This window comes from Salvelinus fontinalis, chromosome 6 (genome assembly GCF_029448725.1).
Source record: "Salvelinus fontinalis isolate EN_2023a chromosome 6, ASM2944872v1, whole genome shotgun sequence".
Taxonomy (NCBI): Eukaryota; Metazoa; Chordata; class Actinopteri; order Salmoniformes; family Salmonidae; genus Salvelinus; species Salvelinus fontinalis.
Genome location: NC_074670.1, coordinates 43,895,686 through 43,915,241, shown reverse-complemented (window position 1 = coordinate 43,915,241; position 19,556 = coordinate 43,895,686). Strand labels below are relative to the sequence as shown.

General features: G+C 44.6%; 1 protein-coding gene across 1 annotated transcript in view; it reads right to left on the bottom strand.

Moving 5' to 3' along the window:
• The window catches only part of klhl3 (kelch-like family member 3), a 28,874-nt gene that overhangs the window by 2,438 nt on the left and 6,880 nt on the right, over nt 1-19,556 (bottom strand). Inside the window, exons 5-12 of the mRNA XM_055926535.1 lie at nt 18,889-19,051; nt 17,496-17,605; nt 16,716-16,832; nt 16,327-16,476; nt 16,070-16,187; nt 7,880-8,077; nt 7,442-7,543; nt 7,072-7,200 (exon numbers count right to left, since the gene is read on the bottom strand). Of these exons, the coding sequence (XP_055782510.1) occupies nt 7,072-7,200; nt 7,442-7,543; nt 7,880-8,077; nt 16,070-16,187; nt 16,327-16,476; nt 16,716-16,832; nt 17,496-17,605; nt 18,889-19,051 (1,087 nt within the window). The remainder of the gene's footprint in view (nt 1-7,071; nt 7,201-7,441; nt 7,544-7,879; nt 8,078-16,069; nt 16,188-16,326; nt 16,477-16,715; nt 16,833-17,495; nt 17,606-18,888; nt 19,052-19,556) is intronic.

Sequence of the window (19,556 nt, the reverse complement as noted above, 5' to 3'; positions counted from 1 at the left end):
AGGAGAAGAACAGAGGTGTGTGTGTGTGTGTGTGTGTGGCGCACCTGATGGAGTAGTGACTATCTGATAAGGAACGGGCTGCCTTACCGTAGTGAGCTAGGTTATAGGCCTCCACCTTGGGCTGAATAGAAGTAGTCTACCTTCTTCAGAACTGGATAAAAATTGCTTTATTTGCCTCATAAAATAATAGAAAAATTTATAATATGGTTTGTTCTATCTCTCATAAAAAGTGTGATTGAGAATAGCCCATGCTATAGAGACTTTCATTCTTGTTACTCTTGAAAGCCACAACTTTAGGACAACACCTTCGTAGGTTAGAATATTTGGGCTATAAGCTACTGTTCATAACTGTAACTTGTATGATAGGCCTAGTTATTGACCATTTTGTTGTCAACCTCATATGGCGGGGTTTCCCCGGGCCCGCACGGATCATTTCTTTCTTAATAAGCTTCAATTTGATTGAACTTGTCATTCGGTTTTTCTACAGGCTCCTGATCTAGTTCTTTTCTCTCTCATTATTCGCCCCCTGGCTACCTTGTGTTTTGAGGATATTCAAATAACTGTTTGAGATGGAACTCCGTTAGATTCATTGCTTGATCGGGAGAAATCCACGCATAAAACGATGAAGTGTGGCCTTCACAGTCATATTCATAGCCTATCGAATTGAGAGAGAAGGGAATATAGGCTACATTTTTCATTAAGCATCAATATAGTTAAGGAGTGTGTTAATAATAAAAAAAATGCTTTAAATTGTTTAGGCTATAGCCTAATGCCCATGCATCCAACAGAGATACAATATTTTCTGACTAGACATTTGGCGCTGCTTTGGTGGAATTCCTCACTCTGTCTGGCCTACATTCCTCTCTTGCGTTCTGTAGGCTATATAACGTATTTATTGAACACAACGATGTCGTCACCATCGAAGATGGCTGTCAATTATCGTCGATATTGTAATATGGCCCAACCCTAACATGTGCTCATGCAGGGAAAACATTGCTTGTAGCGCATTAAAACCATATTGGGTGAATATTGAGTTGTAGGTGTTGATATGGTTGTGCTGTTCCCTCACTGCTGCCAGCTAATTAGTTAGCAGTGTAGTCCTGGATGAACCCAGGCAGCATCACCAGGACTTAAGGGGCTGCATTGTGTTGGTGCTACTTCCTCTGCCCAGCTGCACAGGAGACTCATTCACAACAACATTGACTGAGAGACACTCTCACAATACCAAAGTTAACAGAATGGGAGTGAAAATACACAACGGCACCCTTGAAAAAGAGAGAGACGCATAGCTACCATCCCAATAGAAAATGATTTACAAGACATTTCCTATTTCCAGGAATCTCTGTAGGCAGTAAAATGTTACTGACTACCTCATGAAGCGGGTTGAGAGAATGCCAAGGGTGTGCAAAACTGTCAACAGGGCAGCTACTTTGAAGAATCTCAAATATATTTTGATTTGTTTAACACTTATTTGGTTACTACATGATTCCATATGTGTTATTCCATAGTGTTGATGTCTTCACTATTATTCTACAATGTAGAAAATAGAAAAAAAGAAAAACCCTTGAATGAGTAGAGAGAGAGCGAGAGCGAGAGCGAGAGAATATACAGTTGAAGTCAGTTTACATACACTTATGTTGGAGTCATTAAAACTGGTTTTTCAACCACCGCAAATGTCTTGTTAACAAACTATAGTTTTGGTAAGTCAGAATAATAGTAGAGAGAATTATTTATTTCAGCTTTTATTTCTTTCATCACATTCCCAGTGGGTCAGAAGTTTACATACACTCAATTAGTATTTGGTAGCATTGCCTTTAAATTGTTTAACTTGGGTCAAATGTTTCAGGTAGCCTTCCACAAGCTTCGCACAATAAGTTGGGTGAATGTTGGCCCATTCTTCCTGACAAAGCTGGTGTAACTGAGTTAGGTTTGTAGGCCTCCTTGCTCGCACACACTTTTTCAGTTCTGCTCACAAATTGTCTATAGGATTGAGGTCAGGGCTTTGTGATGGCCACTCCAATACCTTGACTTTGTTGTCCTTAAGGCATTTTGCCACAACTTTGGAAGTATGCTTGGGGTCATCGTCCATTTGGAAGACCCATTTGCGACCAAGCTTTGACTTCCTGACTGATGTCTTGAGATGTTGCTTCAATATATCCACATAATCTTCCGTCCTCATGATGCCATCTATTTTGTGAAGTGCACCAGTCCCTCCTGCAGCAAAGCACCCCGCAACATGATGCTGCCACCCCCATGCTTCACGGTCAGCATGGTGTTCTTCGGCTTGCAAGCCTCTCCCTTTTTCTGCAAACATAACAATGGTCATTATGGCCATTTTTGTTTCGTCACACCAGAGGACATTTCCCCAAAAAGTACGATCTTTGTCCCCATGTGCAGTTGCAAACCATAGTCTGGCTTTTTTATGCAGGTTTTGGAGCAGTGGCTTCTTCCTTGCTGAGCAGCCTTTCAGGTTATGTCGATATAGGACTCGTTTTACTGTGGATATAGATACCTTTGTACCTGTTTCCTCCAGCATCTTCACAAGGTCCTTTGCTGTTGTTCTGGGATTGATTTGCACTTTTCACACCAAAGTACGTTCATCTCTAGGAGAAAGAATGCGTCTCCTTCCTGAGCGGTATGGCGGCTGCATGGTCCCATGGTGTTTATACTTGCGTACTATTGTTTGTACAGATGAACGTGGTACCTTCAGGCGTTTGGAAATTGCTCCCAAGGATGAACCAGACTTGTGGAGGTCTACAATTTATTTTCTGAGGTCTTGGCTGATTTCTTTAGATTTTCCCATGATGTCAAGCAAAGGGGCACTGAGTTTGAAGGTTGGTCTTGAAATACATCCACAGGTACACCTCCAATTGACTCAAATTATGTCAATTAGCCTATCAGAAGCTTCTAAAGCCATGACATCATTTTATGGAATTTTCCAAGCTGTTTGAAGGCAAAGTCAACTTAGTGTATGTAAACTTCTGACCCACTGGAATTGTGATAAAGTGAATTATAAGTGAAAAAATCTGTAAAAATAACAAATCGGTAATCGGCTTTTTTAGACGCCGATAACATTGCACTCCACGAGGAGACTGCGTGGCAGGCTGACCACCTGTTACGCGAGTGCAACAAGAGCCAAGGTAAGTTGCTAGCTTACAAAAAACAATCAATCTTAACATAATCTCTAGTTAACTACACATGGTTGATGATATTACTAGTTTATCTAGCTTGTCCTGCGTTGGATATAATCAATGTGGTGCATGTTAATTTATCATCGAATCACAGCCTACTTGGCCAAACGGGTGATGATTTAACAAACGCATTCGCAAAAAAAAGCACTGTCGTTGCACCAATGTGTACCTAACCATAAACACCAATGCCTTTCTTTAAATCAATAAGTATATATTTTTAAACCTGCATATTTTGTCAAAATTGCCTGCTTACATTAATTTATTTTAACTAGGGAAATTGTGTCACTTCTCTTGCATTCTGTACAAGTGTAGCAGTGGGATGTTGTCCCCTAGATTTTGCACCAAGTTGCACACAAGGACCAATTCAAATAGGCCAGGTCAAGAGGGGATGTTAATAATAATAATAATAATAATAGTAATAATAATTCAGTGTTTACATTTTTTTTTTTTTATTACAGCTGTATAGCTAATGTTATTTTTTGGTGTACAAACACTTTTTCATATCAATATTGTACATACACGTGATTGTAAAAGTTGTGTATATTTTGGTTTGGCCCATCGCGGGTTATCTGTATTTCCGTACCCCCTTATTGTTCTCTTTTGCCTGGCCTTCGGCTAGCAAGATATGTTGTCCTTGGCTCCGAAATTGTTCAATATAAAACCTTGGTAATGTTACACAATGTACTGTTATGCAACCATACGTTTTGTTACAATGTGGACAATATAAAGATTTATGTTAACAAGTTTCACCCAGCTCGCTAACTAGGGTACCTATGTTGACATGTGAGTACTTGGGACAGTGTTTGAGTGAGTGTCCATGTGCTTGCGCAGGTGCCTGAGAGCTAGGACTGCGCCAAGGGCTTAAATATTGTGTGTTGTCTCTTCGTGTGCAGGGCAAATAAAAATAATTCAACCAGCAGACCTCCAGTTGTGGCAGTGTCATAATTAAAAGTACACAACGCAGAATGAACCACGCTACACAAGCAGAGTCAGGGTATATGCAGCAGTTTGGGCCGTTGTGAACTGTGTGAAGACCATTTCTTCCTAACAAAGACCGTAATTCATTTGCCAGAATTGTACATAATTATGACATAACATTGAAGGTTGTGCAATATAACAGCAATATTTAGACTTAGGGATGCCACCCGTTAGATAAAATACGGAAAGGTTCCGTATTTCACTGAAAGAATAATCGTTTTGTTTTCGAAATGATCATTTCCGGATTTGACCATATTAATGACCTAAGGCTCGTATTTCTGTCTGTTATTTATATTATAATTAAGTCTATGATAGAACAGTGACTGAACGGTGGAAGGCAGCAGCAGGCTCATAAGCATTCATTCAAACAGCACTTTCCTGCGTTTGCCAGCAGCTCTTCCCTGTGCTTCAAGCATTGCGCTGTTTATGACTTCAAGCCTATCAACTCCCGAGATTAGGCTGGCAATACTAAAGTGCCTATAAGAACATCCAATAGTCAAGGGTATATGAAATACAAATGGTATAGAGAGAAATAGTCCTATAATTCCTATAATAACTACAACCTAAAACTTTGTAACTGGGAATATTGAAGACTCATGTTAAAAAGGAACCACCAGCTTTCATATGTTCTCATGTTCTGAGCAAGGAACTTAAACGTTAGCTTTTTTACATGGCACATATTGTACTTTTACTTTCTTCTCCAACACTGTGTTTTTGCATTGTTTAAACCAAAATTGAACATGTTTCATTATTTATTTAAGACTAAATAGAATTTACACTGCTCAAAAAAATAAAGGGAACACTTAAACAACACAATGTAACTCCAAGTCAATCACACTTCTGTGAAATCAAACTGTCCACTTAGGAAGCAACACTGATTGACAATAAATTTCACATGCTGTTGTGCAAATGGAATAGACAAAAGGTGGAAATTATAGGCAATTAGCAAGACACCCCCAATAAAGGAGTGGTTCTGCAGGTGGTGACCACAGACCACTTCTCAGTTCCTATGCTTCCTGGCTGATGTTTTGGTCACTTTTGAATGCTGGCGGTGCTTTCACTCTAGTGGTAGCATGAGACGGAGTCTACAACCCACACAAGTGGCTCAGGTAGTGCAGCTCATCCAGGATGGCACATCAATGCGAGCTGTGGCAAGAAGGTTTGCTGTGTCTGTCAGCGTAGTGTCCAGAGCATGGAGGCGCTACCAGGAGACAGGCCAGTACATCAGGAGACGTGGAGGAGGCCGTAGGAGGGCAACAACCCAGCAGCAGGACCGCTACCTCCGCCTTTGTGCAAGGAGGAGCACTGCCAGAGCCCTGCAAAATGACCTCCAGCAGGCCACAAATGTGCATGTGTCTGCTCAAACGGTCAGAAACAGACTCCATGAGGGTGTTATGAGGGCCCGACGTCCACAGGTGGGGGTTGTTCTTACAGCCCAACACCGTGCAGGACGTTTGGCATTTGCCAGAGAACACCAAGATTGGCAAATTCGCCACTGGCGCCCTGTGCTCTTCACAGATGAAAGCAGGTTCACACTGAGCACGTGACAGATGTGACAGAGTCTGGAGACGCCGTGGAGAACGTTCTGCTGCCTGCAACATTCTCCAGCATGACCGATTTGGCGGTGGGTCAGTCATGGTGTGGGGTGGCATTTCTTTGGGGGCCGCACAGCCCTCCATGTGCTCGCCAGAGGTAGCCTGACTGCCATTAAGTACCGAGATGAGATCCTCAGACCCCTTGTGAGACCATATGCTGGTGCGGTTGGCCCTGGGTTCCTCCTAATGCAAGACAATGCTAGACCTCATGTGGCTGGAGTGTGTCAGCAGTTCCTGCAAGAGGAAGGCATTGATGCTATGGACTGGCCCCCCCGTTCCCCAGACCTGAATCCAATTGAGCACATCTGGGACATCATGTCTCGCTCCATCCACCAACGCCACGTTGCACCACAGACTGTCCAGGAGTTGGCGGATGCTTTAGTCCAGGTCTGGGAGGAGATCCCTCAGGAGACCATCCGCCACCTCATCAGGAGCATGCCCAGGCGTTGTAGGGAGGTTATACAGGCATGTGGAGTCCACACACACTACTGAGCCTCATTTTGACTTGTTTTAAGGACATTACATCGAAGTTGGATCAGCCTCTAGTGTGGTTTTCCACTTTAATTTTGAGTGTGACTCCAAATCCAGACCTCCATGGGTTGATAAATTTGATTTCCATTGATAATTTGTGTGATTTTGTTGTCAGCACATTCAACTATGTAAAGAAAAAAGTATTTAATAAGAATATTTAATTCATTCAGATCTAGGATGTGTTATTTTAGTGTTCCCTTTATTTTTTTGAGCAGTGTATTTAGGTATTATATTAAGTTAAAATAAAACTGTTCATCCAGTATTGTTGTAATTGTCATTAGTACAAATATATATATATAAAAAACTGCCGATTAATCGGTACCGGCTTTTATTGGGCCTCCAATAATCGGTATCGGCGTTAAAATCATAAAATCGGTCGACCTCTAATACGTACAGCCCTATATCACATATCGTACAGCTCCATTACACATTCCATAGATTCCCTGGACTTAAAGCCACAACACTCCCACGGCTTATGTTTTCTCTGTGGACACTGACGATGTGAGTGCAGCACAGGAAGTTGGTGGCACCTTAATTGGGGAGGATGGGCTCATGGTAATGGCTTGAGCGGAATTGTATCAAACACATCAAAACACATGTGTTTGATGTCAATCCATTAGCTCCCTTCCAGCCATTAATATGAGCTGCCTCCTGTGGAGTGCAGTGTGTATGTAGGCCACTGAGAGGTGGCACTGCATACTTCTCGAGACAGAAGCTACTGTTGTGTCTGTGAGGAGGACAACAGAGGGTTGTTGATGCTGAGGTCTGGTCTCTACCTGCTCCGCTACGTCTGGTGCTCATGTCAGCCATGTAGCCCCACTGGTTACTGACTGGGTTGTACTCCTCCACCGTGCTGAGACACTGGCGCGACGCCCCGTCGTAGCCGCCCACCGCATACAGCTTCCCTGTACAACACAACACACACCCACTGAGGAATACAACAAGGAACACGTACAAAGAGATGCTGAATGGACACCCACAGCCAGAAACACAACACCCCCACTGATAAATACACAAGCACAGATACACACAGAAGCTCTATATAGGACAATGAAGCACTCACACACACTGATATACTGTAGACAGGCAAAATGAGAAGTTCACAAATAGCACTGTTGACACACAAACACACTGTTCTTCTCTTACCATCTACCACTCCCACTCCGACGCTGCTGCGTCTCGTGTTCATGGGAGCAACAAACATCCACTCATTGGTCTTGTAGTTGTAGACCTCCACTGACGACAGGCCTGAGATGGAGGGAGGGAAGGAGGGAAAAGGGAGAGGAGAATGCTCTAATGTACTGAAAGCAGGACACAATACTCAAATGAAATGAGGCCCAACACTAATGCTCTCTCCTCTCTGTTCCAGTGTATCAGTATAATCAGATGCGGTTGGGGTGACATCACCACTGTGTCTAACCATACAATCTAGACATTCATTCTGGAGGCACTAGTGCTCCCTGCTCCATTTAGTCACACTGTAACACACTCCGCTGCCCCTCAAAGGCCTACTGGAACACTTAGAAAACACACAAATCTTGGACAATGGTGACAAAAAAAGGAGGGGGAGGTAAGAATAAGTACCCGTGCTCCCGTCGAAGCCCCCCACGGCATAGAGCAGGTCCCCCAGCACGGCCGATCCAAGGGTGCTGCGTCGCTCTTGCATGCTGGGAACTGTAGTCCACTGGTCCCTCACCCCGTCATACACATCCACCGTCCTGACTCGCAACGAGCCGTTGAAGCCTCCCACCGCGTACACCCTCCCTGCCATGAACACCACACCTGAGAGAGAGAGAGAGACAGACAGTGAGACAGACAGTGAGAGAGAGAGAGAGAGAGAGAGAGGGAGGCAGAGAGAGAGATTGGCATAAATCTCTTACCCCTGTCAATGAGTGCACACATTAAAGCAGGCCTATTCAACTGGCGGCCCGTGGGCCAGATCCGGTCCATTTATCAATTTAGAATGGCCCTTTGATCAATTCTGAACATTAATAAAAAGAATCAGCGAGAAAAAGGCCATGTTTAGTTCCAAAAAGAGCCCTAGTTCAATATTCTCCAAATGGGAGAATCTGTTATTCATCACTATATTGGATCACTCTAATATTGTATCCTTCTGCTCGGCAGGATACATTCTGAGTAAGAATTTCAGATTAGTCCCGTGAACCGGGTAGTGCTGCGGGTGACCCCCTTAAATAGCTTCCGCCGCACTACTCCCACCTCTTCCTTTTCTCGGCTCATTCCAAAGAGGATTAGCTTGGTAAGGGCTCTATGTTTGAGTCTATAAGGACAGAAGTATACCCACAGCTATTCAATAACTTGGAGCAGCTAGCTAAGCTAGCCTCTCCATCAGGGTGCTTTGTAGTCCCGCCACTCGGTTTGGCTTGTGCCATCTCGTTTGGGTTTTGTCCTTGTATTTAGCCTCTTAGTGATCCCTTCACGCCGCCAATCCCTTTAGCAGGATCGATTTGACAACATCCAGTGAAATTGCAGAGCGCCAAATTCAAACTACAGGAATATCAATATTCAACATTCACGAAAATATAAGTGTAATACATCAAAGTAAAGCTTAATAATCTAGCCGCTGTGTCAGATTTCAAAAAAGCTTTACGGCGAAAGCAGACCATGCGATTATCTGAGGACAGCGCCCCGCATACAAACACATGAAAAAAAGAATTCAACCAGGCAGGTGCGACACAAAAGTCAGAAATAACTATATAATAAATGCCTTACCTTTGAAGATCTTCTTTTTGCAATCCCAAATGTCTCAGTGACACAATGAATGGTCGTTTTGTTTGATAAATTCCTTCTTTATATCCCTAAAATGTCCATTTATTTGGCGCGTTTGATTCAGAAATACACCGGTTCCAACTCGCCCAACGTGACTACAAAGTTTGAACGTGCAGACTGGCACTAAGAAAAGAACAGCGGGAACGTTTCCCTAGTCAGCTCCATTATTAGTGCAATGCCCCTTAAAGTGTTGCCAGGGTGGTGGTGTGTGTGTGGGGGGGGGTCCATCACCCCCCCCCCCCCCCTCCCTTCCCCATGGGCCCGGCTCTCCGGCCCATCCCGTGCCACGTGCCCCCTGCCCTCGTGCCTTGAACCTCGCAGGCTTTCAGTGGATACAGCTGGAGAACTGCAAGGCAATCCCATTGTGCGCCACTCGGGAGCCATGACCAATATATATTGTCCTGCTAATAACAGGGTTAATAATATATCTGTGAGAATATCCAATGAGCTTTTATAAAATTCTAAATTAATGATAATAAATCGCTTTGTTTAAAAAAATAACAATATTTTGGAGATTTAGTTTTCAAATAACATAAAATGAGCAAGAAAAAGGCCATTCTTGAACATAGGGTGAGACATTGTTACTAACTTATTACTTAGAATAATTTATTTAAGTTTTTAGAGGGACAGAAACGAAAAAACTACAGCATGGGTCTACCGGTCAAGGATGGCATGTGTATTGAACCAGAATCTGTAGCAACACAGCTTGCACTGCTATGCAGTGTCTTAGACTGTTGCGCGACTCAGGAGCTGTACAGCGTGACCGGTCAGGAGTAGTCTACACTACTACAGCAAGAGCAAAATAATCCTAACATAATAAAAACCTTAGTGTAACAACAGTTTTAGTAAGTAATACCGAAGTCGTGCACAATTACCAGTCTCTATTTAGGTTTATGTTGCCCATTCATTGTCAGTTAGCGACACAGTAGGACCCAAAAGCATAATCAGTGCTCTAACTCCCCCTTGCGCTGGTCTGGAGCAATAAAGTGGTGACACAGGGTACCGTACTAAACCACAAATTACCTCTAAATCCCGCAGCATAATTGCACAACTTTTAGTGGAGCAACTACTGTACCAACCTGAGCGATACTCGGTTTGGTCAACCAGTATTGCGGAGCTGAGGGTTTGTCCTAGTTTCCTGTGTCTTGTCTGTCCACCGGAACCCTTCCGGTGGAGCCTTCGGGCTTGGGGACCACACATTACTCCGCAGGATCGGGAGTCTGTGTATGTTTCGCTCTGGCGGGCTTGCAGTTCTCCCCGGAGAATGAGTCACGTGTCCCTAGGTACACCACACTTCTCCCTCACAGGGAGCAGCCATCTTGCCTAGACTCTTGTGTGTTCCACGGTGAACGAACTATGCAGTAGCTAGCTTAAGAGGAGGAGACCACTGCAGGACTAAGCACACTCTTTACATCCTGACAACACCCCCACGTATAGTAGAATAAACTATAACGTGGCGTGAGTTACAGCCGAATCACACGTACAGTGCATTCGGAAAGTATTCAGACCCCTTGACTTTTTCCACATTTTGTTACATTACATTATTCTAAAATTGATGAAAAATAAAAAATTGTCATCAGTCTACACACAATACCAAAGCAAAATAGATTTTTATACATTTTAGCAAATATATAAAATATTCTAAACTGAAATATCACATTAACATAAGTATTCAGACCCTTAACTCAGTACTTTGTTGAAGCACCTTTGGCAGCGATTACAGCCTCGAGTCTTCTTGGGTATGACGTTACAAGCTTGGCACACCTGTATTTGGGGAGTTTCTCACATTCTTGTCTGCAGATCCTCTCAAGCTCAGGTTGGGATTGGGAGCATCGCTGCACAGCTATTTTCAGGTCTCTCCAGAGATGTTCAATCGAGTTCACGTCCGGTCTCTGGCCGGGCCACTCAAGGACATTCAAAGACTTGTCCCGAAGCCAATCCTGAGTTGTCTTGACTGTGTGCTTAGGGTCGTTGTCCTGTTGGAAGGTGAACCTGCAGCCCAGTCCGAGGTCCTGAGTGCTCTGGAGCAGAGTTTCATCAAGGATCTCTCCGTACTTGCTCCGTTCCTCTTTCCCTTGATCCTGACTAGTCTCCCAAATCCCTGCAGCTGAAAAATATCCCCACAGCATGATGTTGCCACCACGCTTCACCATAGGGATGGTGCCAGGTTTCCTCCAGACTTGATGCTTGGCTTTCAGGCCAAAGAGTTCAATCTTGGTTCCATCAGACTAGAGAATCTTGTTTCTCATGGTCAGAGTCCTTTAAGGGCCTTTTGGAAAACTCCAAGCAGGCTGTCATGTGCCTTTTACTGAGGAGTAGCTTCCGTCTGGCCACTACCATAAAGCCCTGATTGGTGGAGTGCTGCAGAGATCGTTGTCCTTCTGGAACATTCTCCCATCTCCACAGAAGAACTCTAGAGCTCTGTCAGAGTGACCATCGTGTTCTTGGTCACCTCCCTAACCAAGGCCCTTCTCCCCCGATTGCTCAGTTCGGCCAGGCGACCAGCTCTAGGAAGAGTGTTGGTGGTGCCAAACTTCTTCCATTTAAGAATGATTGAGGCCACTGTTCTTGGGGACCTTCAATGCTGCAGAAATGTTTTGGTACCCTTCCCCAGATCTGTGCCGACACAATCCTGTCTGAGCCCCAAGGACAATTCCTTTGACCGCATGGCTTGGTTTTTGCTCTGACGTGCACTCTCAACTGTGGGACAGGTGTGTGCCTTTCCAAATCATGTCCAATCAATTGAATTTACCACAGCTTGACTCCAATCAAGTTGTTGAAACATCTCAAGGATGATCAATGGAAACAGGATGCACCTGAGCTCAATTTCGAGTCTCAAAGAAAAGGGTCAGAATACCTATGTAAACAAGGTATTTCTGTTTTTTATTTTTAATAAATAAAATTACATCTAAAACCTGTTTTCGCTTTGTCATTATGGGGTATTGTGTGTAGATTGATCAGGCAAAACATTTATTTAATACATTTTAGAATAAGGCTGTAACGTAATAAAATGTGGAAAAAGTCAAGGGGTCTGAATACTTTCCGAATGCACTGTATAAGCAAAGATTGAGCTAACGTGTGAGTTTGTGTGCTCTGCACCTCCTCCCACGATCAGGCAGTTCATAACCAATTCACCTCTCCTCTCCTTAAGTCTCATACACTAAGGCTGGTACTGTAGGTCTATAGTATCTGACTTTTACGGTATTGCACAGACATAGTAATATCCCACTGTTGGCTTCACTTTCACAGAGAAACAAAATAACTATTATTGTGTTTCATTGTGAGAGATGTGGGGTACCTCTGCCTGCGGGAGGAAGTGAACACTTTACGGGGGGGGGTGATGACGGCGACGATGCCCTCTCTCTCCGCGCTAGAGACGAGTTGGAGTTGGGTGACAGTGCTTCAGTGTCCCGAGCACATCAAGGATCGACCCAGTCCACAGCACCATCTGTAGCTGGGAACACTGCTACAGAGGCACCCCCTGTGTTGAAGGAAGCAACACGGGAGCTTTAAGCAAGAGTGGCTATCGCCCTTGATATCAAGCTGTAAGAAACACCATCTGAGCAGCTCCTTATCCCCATCTGCCCCCCCATCCTCCCTGACAAGGAGATCATTGGCTAGGTGCCTCGCCTCAAACCAGGACCAGACAGAGTAAGCGATGAACGGCTGCAAAGCACTTTCGGTACCCTCTCCATCATGGTGCACCTCGTAAACGCGGCTACGATGCTGCAATCATACCTCACCCTGCTGATCCCTCGCATCCCAGGGGTTCGTGATGAGCTGAAGGAGGTCACAGAGGTGTCAAGGCTACTCACTATGCTCCAGACAGACATGGTATGTGCCAACGGCAAGGCTTTGGCTTCAGTGATGACTTCACACCGCCATCTTTGGCTGACAGAGTCTAAACTGCCACCGCCAGTTCAGAAAACATTCTTGGAGCTCCCCTTCACGCCAGGTTCCACCTTTGGGCCAGGGGTCAACAACATCATCCAGCAGACTACAAAACTGCGTAAAAACAGAGAGACTGCAGGAGTTCTTGGTAACTGGGCGCCCTACCGCCCCCACCCCTCGGAGGAGCTGGAAGACAGGGCAGGATGTCCCGAGGGCTCCAGCAACTTCTTGGCCACGCTCCTCCCCCACCGAGACAACAGGGGCAGGGAAATGGGAACCAGCGTTTTACACCCCGACAGCACAAGGACAGGAGTCGTGACCATCCTTACAAGCAGCGGCATGCGGCTAAGAAGGATGGGCCCCGGCACCCCTCCTGAGGTGCTGGCAGTCGGCCTCGGCCGTCTCTCCCAGGCCCAAAGGGTAAACTGGGAGATTTAGGTGGAGTCTCCCTGGGTACTGGGCACAGTCCTGGGGGAATACAAACTCCAGTTCTAATGCCGAACGCCCTCCAACAGGGGCATCTGGGTCAACTCGTGGAAGACGGGGTGAGGAAGGAGGCACTCCGGTTGGAGATAGCCTCGCTTCTGAGCAAGGACACAATCAGGAAGGTAGAGCCACTAGAACGGCTAAGTGGGTTCTACTCCACGTATTTCATAGTGCCGAAAAAGGACGGCAGCTTTCGGACGATCCTGGACCTGCAAATGTTTAAAGGAGCTCAAGTTCAAGATGCTCCCGAGACGACCATGGTTCAGCCTCCTGTTGTCCCTCCTCTCTGGGACCCAGTGGCAGCTGCAGCTGAGACCCGACCTGCTCTCTCAGGCTCGAGGGACCCTTTGGCATCCAGACACACGCAGCCTCCAGCTTTGGGCTTGGCCCCTGAAAGGCGTAAATGGGAAAGTCTAGGCATTCAGGACAAAGTGGTTAACAAGTTGCAGAACGCCAGGGCTTCCTCCACCAACGCGTCATATCAAATGCGGTGGGGCATATTCTGTACTTGGTGTGAGGGTCATAATGTTACCCTCAAGTCGTGTGATGTACAAACGGTTTTACACTTTTTACAATCACTGCTTGATGCGGGCCGAGCATCATCTACTTTCAGAGTGTCTTTGGCCAGATGGGCATCCAGCACTTTTGCTAGGTACTATCAAGTCAATGTTGCTGCCGCAACCAGGTCGGGATGGACGTGTTGGGTGTTGCCTCCACTTTGCTGAAGGGGGATAGAGGCACACAGCAACCATTACTGCCCTGAGCTCAGTCCTACGGGATTTCGCTCGTCTGGCCATGCCTAGTTCACCGATTAATATGGTATTGTGATACCAGATTGGAGTGATCCAATATAGTGCTACATAACGAAGGTTACATATCTAACCACGGATATGCGAGCTATTGGATCACTCGAATCCTCTTGTCGGTGATCTACGGCGTCTAGAAAAGGACACAAGGAGGGAGTAGTGCGGCGGCAGCTATTTAAGGGGGCCAGCCACAGCACTACTCAGTACATGTGACTAATCTGAAATTCTTAAATCAGAATGTATCCTGCCGAGCGGAAGGATACCATATTGGAGTGATCTAATAGCTCACATAACCGTAATTACATACGTAACCTTTTGTTTTCCTGTAGTCCCGCCCATTAAGTGCTGTCAATCAATATCATCCAACATAGCAGTTACAGCCAATTAGAACTGCTAACAGGGGTACAGGGTCTGTCTGCCCGCCTATCTGCTCTTTCACCGCAGATGAGATCACTACACTGCCTGATACACCAGAACGTGCTTTGCACTTAAATCAGCAGTGAGTTATAAAACACATATGGACTCAATTATGGCCAATGTTCCCTCTAAACTGCGGACGTGCGCGCAGCTCCCCTCGGATTGCCGCACAGAAGAAATATGAGCCTGAGCAGAGAAGTATGAGATTGAACTTCATTCAACGTTCGACAGTTTTTCCCTTTAGTTAACACTATGAATGTTTCACTCTACTGTGGGGGAAAAAGTGGTTTCTTGCATCAAAGGGTAATAATGCTCTCAAGAGAGCAGCCTATGAGAGCAGCCTAACCAGGCTGTATCACATCCTTCCGTGATTGGGGGTTCCATAGGGTAGGCCGTCATTGTAAATAAGAATTTGTTCTTAACTGACTTGCTTAGTTAAACAAAGGTTCGATTTTTTTTTTATTACAAAAAATGTGAGCTTAGGGAGGAGATATTTGCTTTTCTCCATGATTGCCGCCACAAGAAAGCCAACACATATCTAGCAAATGATTGATGAGGAGTTCGTATCAGATGTTTGTTTTTTCAGTGACATCTTCATTCAATTGAATGGACTTAATTTGGGACTACAGGGGAGGGATAAAACAGTTATTCACATGATTGAAAAACAAATGTATTTTCTAAATAAAGTAGTTTATTTTCTCCTCTGATTTTAGCCCCCAAAAAACACTAAATTTCTCTACACTGCGCAACTATATTCAGTCATGATCAGTACAGATCAATGTCAAAGTTTTTAGACAAACTGAAAGCTAACTTTGCAATGAGATTTGATGAGTTGAAGTCGCCATTGAGCTGGTGCAGTTTGTTACAGGGACCTGTTCTCTACTGATGCGCGGGGAGAGAGTCTTCGCCGCAAAAACTAGTCAACTGAGATATGCTGTGCATAAAAGGTTCCTATGTGTAAATGAAAACAAAAGATGACGCTATGTATGTAAAACGAACAGGAAAGTAAAAAATAATTCATGTGATGCAGGTCAACTGTGTTATAAGTACAAATGTGTTCCATTATTTAAACAATTTGATGCACTGAATTAGGCTAATCTTAAAAAGAGTGAATTTTAAGTGCTTCAAGTGAATTTTTATTTTATTTCAATAAAAGTGCTTTATAAGATTATAATCCATAATTATAATGCATTGTTTTTATACCGGTTTTAGGAAGAGTAATCCCATGTAGAAAATGTCCCTGTAAATGACCTTCTTCCAATCTGGCCCCCGTAATACAATAGTTGAATAGCCTTGCAAAAAAAAGCTTTTAGGTTTCCCCAGCAGAACAGAAAAGTCAGAGGGGAGTGTGTGATTTCAGAGGTAGTAGCGACCAGAGTGTGTTTACCTGCTCGACAGCGTCTGGATGGCAGGTCAGCAACCTGGTACCAGCGGTCCTCATTGAAGTCATAGCACTCCACACTGCGGATGGCTTTAGGAGCCTGACCACCCACCACTATCATCACCTAACACACACACACACACACACGAGGGCTCCTATTTAGCTACATGTAACAGTCTCAGGGTATAAATAACAGTGTGTGTGTGTCTGTACGTGTGTGCTTTTGTGTATGTGCACATGCGTGCATATGTGTGTTGTCTGACCTTGGGCAGGCTGATAGGCGTGCGTGGGCGTGTACGGTCAGTCTTGATCAGGTGGCGCTGATCCGAGGGCAGGAGGTGGTACTTCATGGCCTCTATCAGGAAGTCCTTGCAGATGTTGTTGTTTTTGATCAAGGCCTCCTCCTCCACTATCTACTCCATGGACACAGCACAGTGAGCACACACAAAGTGCAGACAGGAACACAATAGAGCCACATGAAACAAGCACAATATGTACATTATTTTCAAGTTCACCATCTGGAATAAAACATATACACAGGTTTTCACATCTCACAGTATGATTTCTATGCTGGAGAATTTGGGAGCTTGATTCATTATTAATGCTACGTGAAAAAACAAGATGAATGGTGAGTGTGATGAGTGTGACCCACCTGCACCAGGTAATCTCTGGACAGTAGTGGCAAACGAACGTGCTCCATCAGCTTTGGCATGTGCTCCAGACGAGCTTCCTTGTTGTGTTTTATCCATGCAACCATGGCCTCAAACACCTGAGAGAGAGAACACAGAGTTAATTACATTTACGGGGGGAGAACAAGAACTGGATCTAACCGGTACTGTGACTCCCCTCTATCTGAACACACAGAGAGACAGCCATCTGCCATATCTCTCTCTCTCTCTCTAGCTCATCCAACCTGCTCCGTTCCCTGAAGATAGATAGGATCAGAACCGTGATTGAAGAGACAGGAGACGGGGGCAGAGACACTAGAAACAGGGCTGGTGTCATGTTGGTGTGTACATGTGGGTTGGCTTTGCTTTGTATGCACATTAGCGAGTGGAGCATGAGTCCTGGAGTGGGTTGGTCAGCACTGGCAGCAGCAGCTCTCTCTCCCTCTGTGGTAAGTCACTCTGGGACGGGGATCAGGCCGTTTGTGACACGGCTGTCCTCTACTACAGCAGGAGTGAGTCATGAGGAGTCTGTTGTTATGGTGAGTGTCGTCTGAATAAGACCAGGAGGAGAGAGCTTGAGAGCCTGAGCTCTACTGAGCTAATTCATAGCACAGAGAGTGGAGTTCCTGGAATGCACTTGTCTTGCATAGTAATTGGAAGTGAAGTACTCTTCATAGGATAGGATAGGAGCCTGCAGTGTGTGACTGAACAGAACAGAAGCAGAGGGAAGTTTGGGGTTGGTTTGGGATGTTCTGGTGGCTGACCTTCTCCTCTGTGGACACGGTGAGTTTGTCGCTGGAGATTAGACTGCACACCTGCTGTAGAGACAGGCCCATGAACTCCTCTCCCAGCATCACCTCTGAGAAATGCTGCTCTGTTAAACAAACACAAGCACATGGTTAAGCAACAGAACGTTACACCCCTGAGAAATGACAAAGGTCATCAGCATACGGCCAGCAAGCTCCAGTAGTTTACCACGTCTCCACAATGTAAGGTCAAATTTGATATACTCAGTCTTGACAGCTAGCTGGGATACTGGGCTTTGGCAGAAGAATGTCCATGCAAAACAGGACAAGGGTAATATCTTCTAACAGTAGTCTTATTAATCAAGAACTTCCAATGTTTTTTTTCTGGATTAAAAAAATGGGTGTGGTGGTGGGCGTGGCAGAGGGCATGGTAGGGGGGCGTGGTAGGGGGGCATGGCAATGAGCGTGGTCGGCTGTCGCCAAAAATGTTCGGCGCTGTAGAGAATTTTTTGAAATTCCACAAATTTCTCCATGGAGCTGAGAATGTATTTAGCAGTTTTAAAGCGAATTGCAGTTTTAAAGCGAATTTCCTACAAGTCTACACATTTTGCCATGCAGCCGAGAGAAAATGTTGCAGTTTTAAAGCTAGTTTCCTGCAATTCTATGCATTTTGCCATGGATAATGCTATGTTCTTCTGCTCAAACATAATAATAAAATGAATACTGCCAAATTAATTGTTTTGGGAATTTACAGTTCTCCCTGTCTAGCTTTTATTTTGGTGATTGTTGGTTCTCAAAGATTATATTATATATATATATATATATATATATATATATATATATATATATATATATATATAGGTCCATTATCTGGTTTTAGTCCTTTGAGGCCTCTGAAACTATTTTTCCATCCCGAAAATATATATTTTCAAATTATAAAAAATTACAATTTGGACTTAAGTGACCGGAAAAAAAGCTTAGGCGGCCCGCCCAAGGATTAGATTACAGTGGTAGAAAGTAGCCTATCATAAATGCCAACTTTGTACAGTATAAGGTTACGACGAAACCAGTATCACAATACAAAAAAAGAAGTATGGCAAGGAAAGAAAACCTGAAGCGGAAACAAACATCATTATGCTGTCATCCAGAGTTACATTTGTTTCGTTTTCAAGCTACAGCACACAATATTTGACATAAAGCAGGTTTTTAAAGATCCAAAGAGTTTGGTCTGTGCCCCGTTTTCATTTTTGCCATGGAAAATCGAGTATTGAGATTCTGGTTGTCACAACCCTTCTGCAGTTTGCTTTTTAACTGCCTTCTGACCAAGACAGAGGCCAATTTCTCCATCCCCTCCCCTATTCCCACACGCTCTGCCTGGTGAATCCTAGAAGTGAGGTGGGAGTCCACTCACCAGCATAGGCATGGGACTGGTTGAGGAGCTGTGTGCATGTGTGGAGGTCAGCAAAGGCTCGGATGCCCAGACAGTTGGTGGAGTGCAGCTGGCTCTGCAGGAACTCACAGCACACCTGCCTCACGTCCATCAGCTGCAGGAGACTGGCTGCAGGCAGGAGTACCTACAGAGACACACCGTAGGTCAGAACACGCAGGAGACACTATAAACACAACAGGCGTCTAAGCAACCCACAAAAGGGAGAGAGAGAAAAGAGAGAGCAGGCCCCATAAAAGACACAGCCCACTATATCATCAGGACAACTAATAGAATACACAGTAGCAGGGAACAAATCTCATTGTGCTTGTTTTTCTAATGCCAAGCAAATCTCCATGTTTTCATTTAGAACTCAGAGGATTTGAATATTATTGAATGGTTTGAAGAATCTTTTGGAGGCAGACTCATTCCAATTTAATTCCAGAGTTAGAGTTAATACCAAAGTAGAAGCCAACTGAAACAGAGGCCAGACTCAGAATGGACAGAGGGCCAGAAACAGGCAAATATTTACTAGGAGAACAAGGACAGCAGGGATTACAGGGGAACTCTACATCCCTGGCTGTTTCTCAGATTTTAACCGGACAACTGGAATAATACATACCGGTGGTATATGTTAGTCAATTCTAAAGGAG